Source organism: Mesitornis unicolor, unplaced genomic scaffold (genome assembly GCF_000695765.1).
Source record: "Mesitornis unicolor isolate BGI_N332 unplaced genomic scaffold, ASM69576v1 scaffold730, whole genome shotgun sequence".
Lineage (NCBI taxonomy): Eukaryota > Metazoa > Chordata > Aves > Mesitornithiformes > Mesitornithidae > Mesitornis > Mesitornis unicolor.
The window spans coordinates 17,368-31,430 of NW_010160007.1; the positions used below are offsets into that span (position 1 = coordinate 17,368).

The 14,063-nt window shown below is 41.7% G+C and overlaps 1 protein-coding gene across 1 annotated transcript in view; it reads right to left on the reverse strand.

The window, feature by feature from the left end:
- Positions 1-14,063, reverse strand: part of EP400 (E1A binding protein p400) — a 43,100-nt gene that overhangs the window by 14,988 nt on the left and 14,049 nt on the right. Inside the window, exons 12-29 of the mRNA XM_010188365.1 lie at positions 12,821-12,928; positions 11,870-12,063; positions 11,503-11,680; positions 10,731-10,867; positions 10,188-10,357; positions 9,539-9,713; positions 9,003-9,139; positions 8,206-8,392; positions 7,092-7,258; positions 6,343-6,497; positions 5,587-5,823; positions 4,356-4,520; positions 3,698-3,865; positions 2,601-2,692; positions 1,776-2,074; positions 972-1,174; positions 709-878; positions 295-491 (exon numbers count right to left, since the gene is read on the reverse strand). Of these exons, the coding sequence (XP_010186667.1) occupies positions 295-491; positions 709-878; positions 972-1,174; positions 1,776-2,074; positions 2,601-2,692; positions 3,698-3,865; positions 4,356-4,520; positions 5,587-5,823; positions 6,343-6,497; positions 7,092-7,258; positions 8,206-8,392; positions 9,003-9,139; positions 9,539-9,713; positions 10,188-10,357; positions 10,731-10,867; positions 11,503-11,680; positions 11,870-12,063; positions 12,821-12,928 (3,139 nt within the window). The remainder of the gene's footprint in view (positions 1-294; positions 492-708; positions 879-971; positions 1,175-1,775; positions 2,075-2,600; positions 2,693-3,697; positions 3,866-4,355; positions 4,521-5,586; positions 5,824-6,342; positions 6,498-7,091; positions 7,259-8,205; positions 8,393-9,002; positions 9,140-9,538; positions 9,714-10,187; positions 10,358-10,730; positions 10,868-11,502; positions 11,681-11,869; positions 12,064-12,820; positions 12,929-14,063) is intronic.

Below are 14,063 nucleotides of genomic sequence, written 5' to 3' on the forward strand. Positions count from 1 at the left end.
ATACAGAACAAAACACATACTACCACCTCTACTCTATGGCTTTCTTTTAACATTAGTGTAATAAAAAAAACAACAAAAAACACCTAACTTAAAAAAAATCATGCAAACTAACAGACAAAACCCATGCAGGTATGACTCATTCATTACATATGATAACCTGCCACCTTTTTATTCAGGTGAGATGAAGTTTCCAGCACTGTTTCCACTTTGTTTCAGACCGTACAGAGTAGCACTACCTGAACTAACCTTACATTAACGCACATTCAAGAGCAGTCGTTGATCTGTAACCATCACCTGTATATATGGATGTCTTTACACCTCCCAATTCTGTCACACCATTCCTGAGCTTTTGCATCCATGACTGGGTTTAGGTCGTTATCGTAGAACACAACGGTGTCAGCCTCAACAAGATTGACTCCAGTGGAACGACTGTGAGAGGAAAGGATGGCACAGAAAATGCGCTTGTCTCTGTTGAAGATTTTCATTAGCTCCTACACGAACAGAATAAAAGCAGAGAGTAAATACACCAACCTCCAAAATGAAGTACCAAACCAAATTCAATACAGCCTAATAAAAAACAAATAAAAACAAATCAAGTGTTTCAGAATGAGTAAGAAACAAGGCAAATTTCCTTCCCCTGCTGTAGCACACGAAGGCCTGAGCAGCACAGACTGCCGTACCAGTGGACAGCTGTTAGGGCACACTGACCTGCCGCTGTTCATGGTTAGCGTACTCGTCAATCCTCACAAACGTGAGGAAATGGAAATTCAGGAACAACTCCAGTATGTCCAGCATCAGAATCATCTGTGATAAAATCAGCACACGGCGCCCCTCAGATTTCAACTTTTGAAGCAAGACAGCAAGAGCTTCTAATTTTCCTGTATTTCAAGTAAGAAAACCAACAGTGGTTTTACACAGACACTCCATTCCTGGGAAATGACCAAAATATTACCACCAAACGTCCTATTCACCTGAGTCATACTGCACCAGCCGGAGGTCAGGGAACTGCAGCAAGTGAGGAGTTGTCATCTGTTGCAACTGATGCAAGTGTGGAGCTGCCTTTTGCTTAAGGCTGTGCTTAAGGAGCTTCAATCTGTGGCTATACGAAGGGGGAGGATTTGCTACATACAAGCATGGGGGAGCAGCAACTGCCGCCGGCAATACGTAGAGAGCCCTGCGAGAAGCATCAAAACATGGGAATGTCACTGTAAAAAGTTACACACAAAACCATCACCCGCAGCAGTTATATCCAGCCTGTCAACCACGTTATTTTACACCACTGCCTCACCACTTTGACAAAGCTGCTTAGTAAGTGCTGCATACCTTCAAAGTGTTAATACTCTCTATCTCCCTTTACCTTTGTGGTTTGGTTTGGTTTGGTTTGTTTGGGTTTTGTTTGTTTGAGGTTTTTGCTCTGCTTTGACATAGCTTCTGTTAAGGTGTCTGCGCTGTGACCACTGCGTTCAGGCACTGGAGCTCAAACACAATAAACACGTACCATTGCAAACTTACTAAAAGCAATTCAAAAGGTAAATGTCTACAAAGTAAGGTCAGCTGAATTCGGGCTTGAAATTGGGAATGAGGCATTGAAAACTTACTGTAACTATCCTAAAAGAAACCAAAGTGACTGTTATATTTATGTTCATACTGAACTTCATTTATGGCTAAATAAATCAGTCTAAACCAAAAACGAACAGAAACAAGATTTTAAAGGTTTTTTTGAAGAGGAAATAACTAAGTGTGGTACAGGCCTACAAGGCAGAGTCGCAGGTTACCTGTTAACAACGTCCCTCAGAGATTCCTGTTGCCGAACCAGGGCCAGGATCATCTCTTGCAATGGGCTACTTGGGCCTGTGGAGGCCTTTGAAGAGCGGCAGCAGTTCACGAAGCCAGCCCAGCTCCAGCTGCTGTCTGCACTGGAAGGCAGCTGAGAGGGCCTCCTTTCACCAGCCAAAGAACAAGCACTCAGCAGGTCTCTGCCGTACATTGGGGCCCGCGAACAGCGGCGTTCGTTGCCAGAAAATATCCTGTCCAGGCGCTCCTTCAAAAGCCGGTTCTTCTCTTCGTATGTCTCCTTCACCAAGAAAGGTCGAAAAAACATCTGCTGCTCATCACCACCACTTATTAATATTGATACGGGGTAGGTTCTTGCACAGTTGAACATATACTTAATGTTTCCCTATGCATTACAGGTTGTTCGAGTATCTTTTCTAAAACCTCATTAAGATTAGGAATCTATAACAGTGCACCCAGCTTCCTTTGTGTTCAAAACACACACAAAATATTGTGATTCCTTTATTCATGCTATACTACATAATGAGGATACATTACAGTTATAACAACCTGCCTGCCATCACAGCACAAGAAAGCTGTTAGCTGCTTTGATGCTCCAGAATTTATTTTAAACTATGGATTATGGATGAAAATACATCAGATCTGTCAACCTGAAACACTGACAACCGTTGGTTTTCTTACTTACTTTGTAATCATCAAAGCTCCTCGTTAATTCCAGCTTTGTAAATTATAGCTTCTGACTATTACGTGGACTTTGTAACAATGCTGGAAAACTGTGTTTCCACACGAAAATAAAAATTCAGTACCTGCAACTGCCCATGCGTAGCTGCTGGTTTTAACGCTGCTCCCATGTCACCAGACGACAGATTAGTAACTGCAGCTCTACCTGGAATACAAACTGAGGATAAACCTTGTGTTTATCTATTTATTCTTCTGAAGACTGGTTTCATTTATTATTTTCAATAAGTAGATATTTCATAGCTGTAATACATCATAACTGCAGACAAATTCTTAGTCTAAATGTCCACTGAGTGTGGCAGATTTGTGGCCCTATCAGGAGTACCTGTAATGAAACATTCGAGGCACAGATCTTCCAAACTATGGCAGAAATCCTTTACCTCCCAGCAACTGGGAGGCTGCTGAAGCTTCCTCTCCCTTTTTATGGCGAGACGTTTACTCTTCAAAAAGCCAACATAGCAACTTCAGTGGCACATTAATACATGGAAACGGAGCAGTAAACAGCCTGTTTTGAGGGAATGCTTTATATCCAGAGCAAGCTACAGCAGATGGCCATTTACAGGGAACAAACTCCTAGCGCTGCATTTATCATCATTTAACAACCTGCTGCTTTGTTACAAATGCATCCTAGACGGCATTTCCTCTACTGTTTTTTGATCAACATCTTGACTGTGCTTTTGAGCAATGAACTGATCACATTTGTAGGAAGGCACCTAAGCGGTATTTGCAGAGGGAAAGGGAAAACAGCAGCTTGATTAGATAGAGAAGCAAAGAAAATCAGATAAAAGCAAAATCAATGTGGATAAACAGAGGGAATTGCTGGGCATCCTCTGTCAGTACAAAAAATTATCACCCTGATTTTTCTTTGAAAACAGTGACAAAGTATTTCACATTCACTTTTTCCCACAAAAATCTGACCCGAGACACAACTGTTAAAAAAGGTCTACATGTTTAATGCAGTTTCCTGCTCTCCCAAGTTCGCACTAAGATTACCTACAACTCCAGACACCATACACGAATCAGAAGGATTTGCTTCACAGTTCACCTGCTTCTGAACTCAACTCACAGAATGACTCTCTATAACAATTTGGCTTTTGTGAAAAATCTGTGTGATTTTAGTAACTGAGTGTTTGGAAGAGCCATTTCTTTAGGCTAGAAAACCCACCTTGCTGTGCCACTGCTGTGGAAGCTGCCACACCTGCTTGATGCTGGTTTCCCAAAGCGTTCAGCGCATTCTGAACTGTTCCCGCTTGGGAGACCGTCTGCATGACAACCGGCCCCTGCGGCCTCAAATACTGCTGACCAGGCGCCGAGACGATCTGAAGGACGCTTCCTGCAACAAAGGATTGCAAAATAATTAGGCTGGATAGAGCAGAAAGGAATAAATAGTGTTCTATAATAATAATAAATAGTTCCAGCAAAAGATACTGCTGTTACAAACTAGCATTACTGTTTCAAAACATGTTAAACTTTCCCAGACAAGTCAGTTACATTGATCTGATTTAAAGTTCCCTAATACCCAATAGGAGGAAAACACCTAAGTCTTCACAGTTAGAAGAGGAGATTTGAGTTGTCAGGGTACCATTTTAAATCTAGGCATTTTACAAGGAATTCAGATGAAATCCAATCAACTACAAAAAGAAATGTCTGGTTTTTTAAACAGAGCTACCTTGTTATCCCCGTTTCATACAGAAAACAGAGCAGAACAGTACAAGCAGCTGGCATGGAAAAATCTCTTTAGCATAGAGCAACAAGGACTGTGCTGCCCACACCAAAACACAAACATGCTAAATAACGGAGAACTCCCTCCTTGGGTTAAGTACCTTGTAGCTGCAAGGGCTGTCCTGCAGTGAGCTGGCGCAGCTGACTGTGTGACAGCGTGAACTTGTTCCCTTGGAACTGCAGTGTCACAGGCGTCTCTGGCTGAGCGATCCGGCCTTGCGCTCCTGCTATAGAAGCCAGCTGGGCTATTTTAACCACCTCACCACCTGTTCAGGGGGGAAAGAGGAATCAGGAAAACAACCCAACGTGGGAGGAGGCTCGTTCAACAGTCACAAGTCTAAGTTTTGGTTAGTAAACTGGTGCTGAAGCGCCTTCCATGCATAATTATACTTAGTGCATCAAAAGTGTCATATAAAAGTTAAGCAGGTATTGCTTTCTGTATTTGTTGGGCAAACTGGAAAAAAGCTGATTGTGTAAAGGATGAGAACATCAACATTTTAGAAGTTACCACTTTCGATAGCGAAACAGTTCAGAGCTACCTGAAAACTCATGTGACACTTTGTAACAGAACGAGTAGTGACATTAAAGTGATTTTCACTGCCTTTTCAAGAGCATGAAGGAAGGTTTAAGGAAGAAACAAAAATATTCACGCATGTGGCGCTGTAAATGCGCATTTGAAACGGCCTGAAATTTGCTGAAAAAACATGATTTATATTATGTGATCTACACTGAGACGAACCAAAAAGCTCTGAAGTTACAAGGACCGAGCTTTTTGTGATTTAAATGCAGAAAGGTTAGAGACATTTAAGCATTGAGTTTTTTGATATTGAGAAAATATTGGTGTTAAAATTTGGCTTTTGTAAAGGCAGTGCGTTACCCCAGAGATAAAATTAATACATCAGTGCTCAGTACTCTATATACATGCTAATAGGCAGTGCACATACAACCTTAAAGCAAAGCCTCATCGCTTTTCTCTGCCCTACAGTTGCGACGTTCCTCTCTGCGAGAGAGGCCTTCGGCAGATGGATTAGTGTTTAATATGAAAGGAATAATTAGGATAGAGCTAAAACATTTGGTCTGAAGGAAGTCTTGCCAGCAGAAGAAACATGCAGAAATAGGAGATTAAGTTGACACCGCTAATGTATGTCCACAGCAATTCTATTGTTTCTTATCCAATTTTCGATTTTCCTTGGTCAAAAGCAACGCGCTGAGCAAGGCTAATCAGAAGAGTGAAAAAAAAACAACGATTCTGTACACATTTTAGGGTGCCTAGTAACTTAACCTCGTTGTAGTACAAAGGTGGGAGAAACCTCGAAAGGGGAGGCCACTTACTAGGCAACCGTGCCTGGGCCTGGGAGGTGAGTACCAGCCTCTGAGGCAGCACACTCTGTTGGACGGTGTGCGAGGGGGCCTGCGGCTGGGCCTGGCCCAGCGGAGCGGCCTGCGCCGAGGTCTGGCCCCGCGGTTTCGCAGGGCTGGCTGCGCTAGTTGCTGTGGTGAAGGTCGCTGCGGGCTGGTGTCGTGGAGCACTGCTGGAAGCCTGAGTTGTCTGAAACTGTGCTGCTGCGGCTGCAATCAATAAGGGTTGTTTGGGCAAGCTGTTAGAGGTTTTAACTCCGCTCTTTTAAACAACCTGCATTAAAAAGAAACCTTCCGACAGGATATTAAAATTGCTACAGGAGAGGCTTGTCCTCACAGACTGGGATTTCTATCCACACCTTCTACTCCATCCTATTTTTACATGATATATTTGGAAAGCATCGTTTAAAGGTTACATAAATAAACAAAAGTGCTGTAAATTCCCTTCTCTGACAGAACATTACGTGTGGTCAGGGTTTAAATACCAACTGTGCCACATCTACTCCACAGGCTAACAGTTAGGTTACACAAAGCTTAGTTTTGCATTATACTGGCAGATCACATTGTAGAAACTAGTGGGGAAACTTACTGGCAATTAGTCTGTTGGTATTTTTAAGCCATTAGTATTCTAGACCATTAAGCTAGAGGGAAGAGGAGTTCTATTACCAGACTAAATTATATCTGTCTATGCAGAGGTCCAGGTAACCAGCCTGGCACTGACTCTCTTACCTTGATTTGAGGACACCGTGGCTATGGGTGATCTTCCTCGGACTTGTCCTTGTTGAGTCACTGTGGCTGTGGTCACTGTGCGCTGTACTTGAGTGCTTGGGAAAACTACTGTCCTGCCCTCGGGTTTCTGACCATACTGAACGGGTTGAAACAACCTGAAAAGAATGGGAAAAGTCAAAGTCTAGGGGAAGATCACAGCTTGGCCTTTAAAAATAAACTCTATCACCCAAGAAAAGTGTAAACTGATCACATCAGATGCTAATCTCTTTGTTACAGGTGGCTGAAGCTGGCAAGACTCATCACTTCAGCACACTTCACATGTGGACATTCTAGAAATCATTTATCTAAGTGCAAGAAAGAAGAAAACTTTCATTGCTACAACCTACAAAACACCAAATAAAGGCAACCACTAAACCTATCTAGAACCCAATCTTGAACAGCCTCCCTATGAATGCAGCAGCTCCAGATCTCATACCTGCTCTAGAAATGACTGTACCATAGCTCTACAATTGCTCAACAAGGCCAAGTGCCAGGTCCTGCACTTGGTTCACAACAACCCCATGCAACGCTGCAGGCCTGGGGAAGGAAAGGGCCTGGAGGCGGTGGTCGACAGCAGCTGAACATAAGCCAGCAGTGGGCCCAGGTGGCCAAGACCAATGGCATCCTGGCTTCCATCAGAAATCGTGTGGCCAGCGGGAGCAGGGCAGCGATCGTTCCCCTGCACTCAGCACTGGTCAGGCCACACATACCTGCTTGGTTTGAGCTTCACTGGATTGGGCCTGGCTGGTGGTGGAGGGGAGCTGTAGATTTCTTCAATCAACTTTCTAGTAACCTTCTGTTTCGGCAACATTTGTGCTTCATAGTGAGTCATTTTATCTTCCATTCCAATAAGATCAAAGAGAGACAGGTCTGATTCCTAGGGATATTGAAAAATAAGGTTTATGTGATGAACTGAAGAGCTAAGTCCTCTCTACGTTCTATGCTGAATTCATTTTCTATATTTTACTTTTTAACTTGAAATAAATCTTTTCAGTTTAAGAAGTAAACGATTGCTTTAACTTTTGGCTAAAATGGTCTAGAGACCTTGAAAATATATCTTAAGCTGACAGTCCCATTTTAAGCATCAGCATCAGTGAAAAAAGAATTGAAACCATTAGTCAGTTATGGCAATCAAAGGCATATGTAACAATTCTTCGCATACCACAATTTCCAAAGAATTAAGTAGAACTCCTGGAAAGTGTTTGCTAACTATTGAGCTTAAATGCCAAACTATAGAGGCACAGTAGAAAAACATGAAGGATGGAAATAAGATGAGCCAAAAAGATCACCTCATCTGCTCCATTACTCATACTTCTCTCTAATGCAATTATTTCCTTTCATTTTCTCAAAGAGGGGGATCACGTCATTAATGATAACACAAATAGTGGTACTTCCAATGGATTGACAGAAGTGTGCTAAGTCAGTTATCGAATCAGTGTTTACTCTTAATGTGACATAGAAAAGTCTCTCCTTTAGCTACTGAAAGCAGAAAGAAGATTGCAGAATGCCATAAACAAGCACTGGGCTGCCCAGAGCGGTTTTAGCGTCACAAAATTCCTGCAAACATGGGTAAGTTGAAAGCAAAGCTAATTTCAATTTGACCAAGTAGTTCAAGAAAAATTCCCGAGTACAAACCAGTTGAAAAGCTCAAGCTACTATTACAAAAAAGAGATGCAGCAAGTAGGCATTTGGCAGGCACAGCTAAGGAACAGTGATTCCTTCTGTTTATAAATTTCACGTAGACTTCTGATGTGCAACAAAACAGTATTGAGTATAGGAATTCTACAAGGGCACTAAGGGAATAAAAACCAGTTTACTACTCACCTTCCAAATATCCCTTTCCAGGGCACTCAGCACCAGAGATGCCGTTCTGTACTCCAGTGTTTCTGATACATAAGAGGTACTTGACAGCCTGGGGTTTATCAGATCAGGGTGATTACAAATCCGCTGCAGCTGCATCAGGACGTGCAGGACACTGATGAAGTGTCCACTTTTGAGGGCTTCTTGAGTTCTACCAAGTAGTGCATACAGAAAAGCATTGATTTAAGTACAGCTTTTATGAAGATGTCCCTAAATCAGCCAGGTGAGGATGTGTAATGCAGTATGTTATGCAAAAGTCAAAAAACCAAGCCTAGATTTTACCTAGGTCTTTCTGGAGTATTTTAAGTAGCATTGTACTAAACATAAGGACCAATGCTATCTTAATCAATACAACCTGAGCAGCTCCCTATCCTCTACCTGCTTTGTTTCTGGTTTATCCCTGCACCTATCAATAACCACTTGATATCATGGCACACGTAAATGGGTGGGCATGAGGAGAAACACTCTGGGCTTTGAGAAGTAAAGAACCACTCATTAGAGACAAAACTTAAAACAAAAGAGCAGCAAACCTAACTATTACAACTTGATATTTAGGTTCCAGAGGTAACTGCACGTTTCTCATTAGGACAGTAGCATCCCTTCCCTATAATTTTGGTTCACAGTGTAATCACACTCTACTCACTGGTCATAATGGAAAACTTCAGAAAAGCAGTAAGACGCTTCAACAGTGACAATCATTTATTGTCTGTCTCAAGCACCAAAAACAACAGCATTTTTTATTTACTGTTTTAACTCCTTACCCTGGTTGTAATATGACATCCTCGTACATAGCTTTTTGCCGATTAGAAAGACGACACTTCAGCACATGTTCGTATTTCTTTGTTAGCTGCTTTTCAACGTCTCTCTTTGATCTTCGCAAAATAAACGGCTGAATCATCTGCAACATTTCATAATTGAGGGAAAAAAATTATCACTTCAAAGACACACTCTTACAACAGGAAGCTAAATCTATTCACACCTAGCACACTCGATGTGATAAACTTCATATGCCAAACATAACCATACTGATGTGCACACAGTTGTATAGGCAGAAATTTGTGCTTTAATTTCTGTGTATTATACATCAAAATATGAGCCTTGTGTTATTTTTTAAAAGAAATCTCCATACTATTCTGGCAGCAGACATCCCTGATTTTAGCAGAACTTGCTGTCAAAACTGAACAAAGTGTTAAGAAAGGCCAGAAATTTCGAGGTGAACCACATCTTTCCCTTTCTTCCTTCCTCCCCACCCCGCCAACAGCTTAACTACTGTAGATGCAAAAAAATGCGAACATACTCTGTGTAACCTGATGACCAGTTTGTGGCAATAATCCTGGTTCTCCTCATTAGCTGCTTTTACTGGAAAATCGAGATAAGGTCTGGAAATTCCCGGAATCAGAAAATGTACCATGGTCCACAACTCCATCAATGTGTTATGCAAAGGAGTGTCTATCAGAAGCAGACGATGCTGGCTGTGAATAATAAAAGATGATTTTTAACTGATAAAGCTTTAGCTAGCATCATCACGAAAAGGACACCAATATTCAAACGCTGTTTACTGTAGCCTTTGGTTTGTCAAAACCACAGAAGAAACAGTAGTGCTAACACAGTTAAATCTAGGATAAATAACCTTTTAAATCTTGAATACACCACCAAAGTAGCTTCTTCATTGCACAGCATCAGAACATACCAGGAAATCTGCTTGGGAGCACAGAGTATCAGCAAAGAAGAATTACAGTGTTGTGACAGTGGCAACAAAAAGATTCTGAGCGCGTCCCTGAATCCTGATTATTTCAACCAAAGGCCCCTCTGTAGGTGCACGTTGCACAGGAATTTGGGCAGACAAAACCAAGAGGTTTTCTATCAGTTTCCTTTTAAAAAGAGAACTGTGCGACATGAGGAGAGGAAAACGTGCTGCCAGCCAGAAACAACTCCCTGCTCCATACCTGCGGAGACTGAAAAGGGCCTCCCAGTGCTTCTCAGTCATGTTCTTTATTTGCTGCATCTCATCTACTATTAAGTATTTCCATCGCATCTTCATGAAGGCCGTGTGGCCTTTGAACAGCTGTTTGTAGGAAGTGATGCACACATTGAAGCTGTTGGGTTCTGTCCATTCCTACAGAAAAGAGAGAATGAGACAGAGAAATTGAGGCAGAGCTCTCGAGTGTCTTACAAGCAGCTCTTTCTTCACTAAGAACAGAAAGATGCCGTGACCAAAAGCTTTCTAAAAGACAGTCTTGGGTTTGAATTATAGCCAGCTCAGAAAGCAGGCTGAAGTATGGCATGAACAGCTCAATAGCAAGGTTCAAAAACGCCTTTGAAAATCTAGAACCTTAGGAGTGAATCTCTCTGTAAACCAACCTGTAGTGCTAAAAGCTTCTCATACACCATCAGGATGTAAGGAACATAGAGATAAATGCAGGTTAAAGGAAGAGTCTTGCCATCTAAAATGCTACAGACAACAGTGTAAGAGTTGCCAAAAACAGTACCTGTCTTTTTGCCCTAAGTTCCCTTTGGCTGCCAAAGTAGAGAAGTATTTTCAGCCCCGGGCACCAGCGTTTCAGTTCCAGCTCCCATTTCAATATGTTACAGCTCCGTACAACAACAAGGTGAGGGCCCCAGTTACCTACAGAAAGGGGAACAGGGCAGTTAATGTGGCTTACATTCTCCTCTGATTTTTTAAGTGCAGTGCACTAAACTAATCATTAAAAATGAGATTCAGTAACAAGAGGTATTTTAATGACTAATCTGTTCTTTTTTATTTTTGAGACCTCAAGTACCCCTTGTGCACCCAGTATCTACTTTTCCTTCCACCGCATCAACTGCTTTGCGTAAGGGATACTACCTTCACAACAAGCTTCTCCTCACTCATATTCTTGCACCATCCTCAGTACAACGCCACTGTCAGTAACCTCTGAGATGATATATAAGACATTTGTCCAACTGTTCACATTTACTCCTCGAATTGAACTGTCTGTAGCCATCTGGTCATTAAACAATTTGTAAGGCTTTTTGGGACTAACAAACTTGGCTTCAGAAGAATTTTATCACCTAGAAGGTGACAGCAGATTGATCAGTGTATTTGATAAGAAGGCACCCCTATGTCGCACAATCTAAGAGAAGTTTTTCTGACATAATCTCACTCTGTGCATTAACTAAAGTCTGATACAGTTCATCAGGGGAAAATAAGTGACCCTAGGCTACAACTGACAAAGATAATGCTGGCCCAGTACCTGTCCAAAATGGTTCGATTGAACTTACCTTCATTACAAGCCAGGTGGGCAAAAAAGGCAATAATTTGTACTGTTTTCCCAAGCCCAGCCTCATCTGCCAGAATGCCATTGAGATTCTTCCTGTACAGCTTTGCCAGCCAATCCAGCCCAATCTTCTGATATTCTCTGAGAGGCCCATACAGCAGTGCTGGAGTGTTGTACTTGACCTGTAATGTGAATGAGTGGATACTTTTATTCTGAGTTAAATTCACAGAGCATGTCCTAAAGCATAACCATTCTACAGTTCAATAGCTAGAAAATATTTACTGTAATTTGTTGCTAAAATCTGTGAAATCATGAAAGAAGCATTCCTTACGTCAAAGCAAGCACACAGAGCAGAAAATAAGGAGTCTTACCGCTGTTGTTATCCTAGAGCTGCCTTTAGGTAACAGCATTTCTGCTGCAGCAGCAACTTCTGCTATGTCTCGCATGTGCTTCTTTGGAGGACTTGATCTGTCTATGCCCTTGTACTGGTCGATGCTGAGGAGGGAGTCTATGAGGACAACTTCTTTCTGAGGACTTTCCCTATCAGGGATATGGTCTTCCATTTCTACGAGAGAGAAAAATCACAATGGCACTTAAAACAAACTGAAGTATCGGTTACACCAAGGAACTAAGATTTGTAGAATTCAGACAGGGTTCTAAAAGCCAACTTCTAAGAACAATTCTACGGTTTGCAGCCTAGCCAAGCTCAAATGAAAACAACCTAAGCTCAGGATCACGTACACGGTCTGGACGTTCACACCAGTTTGGCTAACACGACCATTAGATTTTCACAGACTCCAGGGAGGTCCGCTCACACTACCTGAAACCTATCCTCAATCTGTAATTCTATCACCACGTTAGTACAGAGCAGATGGCAACTGTGTAATAACAGCTAGCTAGGAAGTATGAGGTTTAATTCAGTGTAGAGATGCTCTTCTGTGGCTCACTATTGTTCCTGAGAAACTCACACATCTTGACTTTAAGACAGGCAAACAGAACTCTTTTCATAAACTGAGAAATTAGAAACAAAGGAAGAAATTCTTCACAGACTATTATCCAAAAATATTTAGTAATAAGAGGAAGAAATCTAATTTTGGTAATGATCACTCCAAATGCTTAGCAAGAAAGACGCTGTACTTTCCATTCATTTTTGTATTATAAAATTCTTTTTCACTTGAGAAACAAAAACAAAATTAATGTGATTTACTCAATATTTGTTTTCCCTTAGTATAGTATGTCTTTTAAGAGACTTGAAGAGCCAATCAACTTATTTCACCTTGTAAGTCAGCAGCACAACCTCTTCCAAACAAAAAGTAATTTACCCTCCTCACTGCTGTCCTCTTCACTGTCAGGCTTCGGCTGGGGCCAGTGAAAATTCTCTGCAAACGCACCTTCATACATCTTCAGTAAATCTTCCAGAGGCAATTCAGCTGAAGGTCATTAAGGGATGAAAGTTTAAATATATCAAAACTTGTAACAATCAATACCACTGCTTTTAATCTCATTACATTATTCACAACTGTGTAAACCCAGTTCTCTAATCAGAAGTTAATTGAAGAGGTAATTACTAGATGGATGAAGGCAATAGTCATTTAATGAGCTCGATTACAGAGAACATTTGGCATTACACCACGCAGTTTGCTCACCTTCACTTGTTTTTTACTGTACTACAAACCATCATACAAACTGGCAGTAAATCTCTGGTTGGGGATGTAAGGCACCAAATCCAGCTGAGCAACCGAAAGACAACCCAAGACTTCGAAGTTTCTAAACTGACCTGTGCCTCAACCCCACTAAACAGCACCTCCATGATCCCTCGTCTGATCTGCCAAAGCTGGAATGTGTGTGCTGGCAGTGCCAATCCATCAGGAAACATCCTCATGAGGAACTTGGCTGGCTGGCCAAGGTTGTAATCCCCCCAGCTGGCCAGCTGGCTGCAGACACTACACTGCCAAACAGACCAAACCGACGGATTTGGAACCTGCATCTTAATTGCCAGGCGAGCTCAGCTTAATGGGAAGCTTGCCTCTAAAAACCAGCATGGTTTTTACCATGATAAGTAAAGTGATCCCTATGGGATACTTTGCATACATCGAGCTCAGCAGAGCAGATATTGTTGTGTTGCTAAAAAAAGAGAGCTGCTAGCCAGAGCACTGTCCTTAAAAGCCCCTTATTCATCTTCAAGTACTTATAACCCCCCAAGATGAGCACTTCAGGGCCCTTTCACACTTATCAGGTGGGTCACAAAACCCTTCTGAGATACTCAAGGTAGCTAATGATAAAACGTTCATGTTCAATCTGATATACTTCTGGTTTTAAGTATTTATCATGCATTCCCAGAATTGAGGTTGGGAGTCTATTGGTGTGTGGTTTTAGAGAAATGCAGTGTTTCAGTACAGAAACGCTTCTCAAGCTACCTCGTGTGATAACTACCGAAGTATAGGGATTGCTTTATAAAGTAAGATGTCCATCGTCATCCCATAAATCAACTGCTACAACTTCCCAAACAGAAAAAAATAAATACGGATTACATATGACCAAACATCTGAACGCATTCAATTTCTC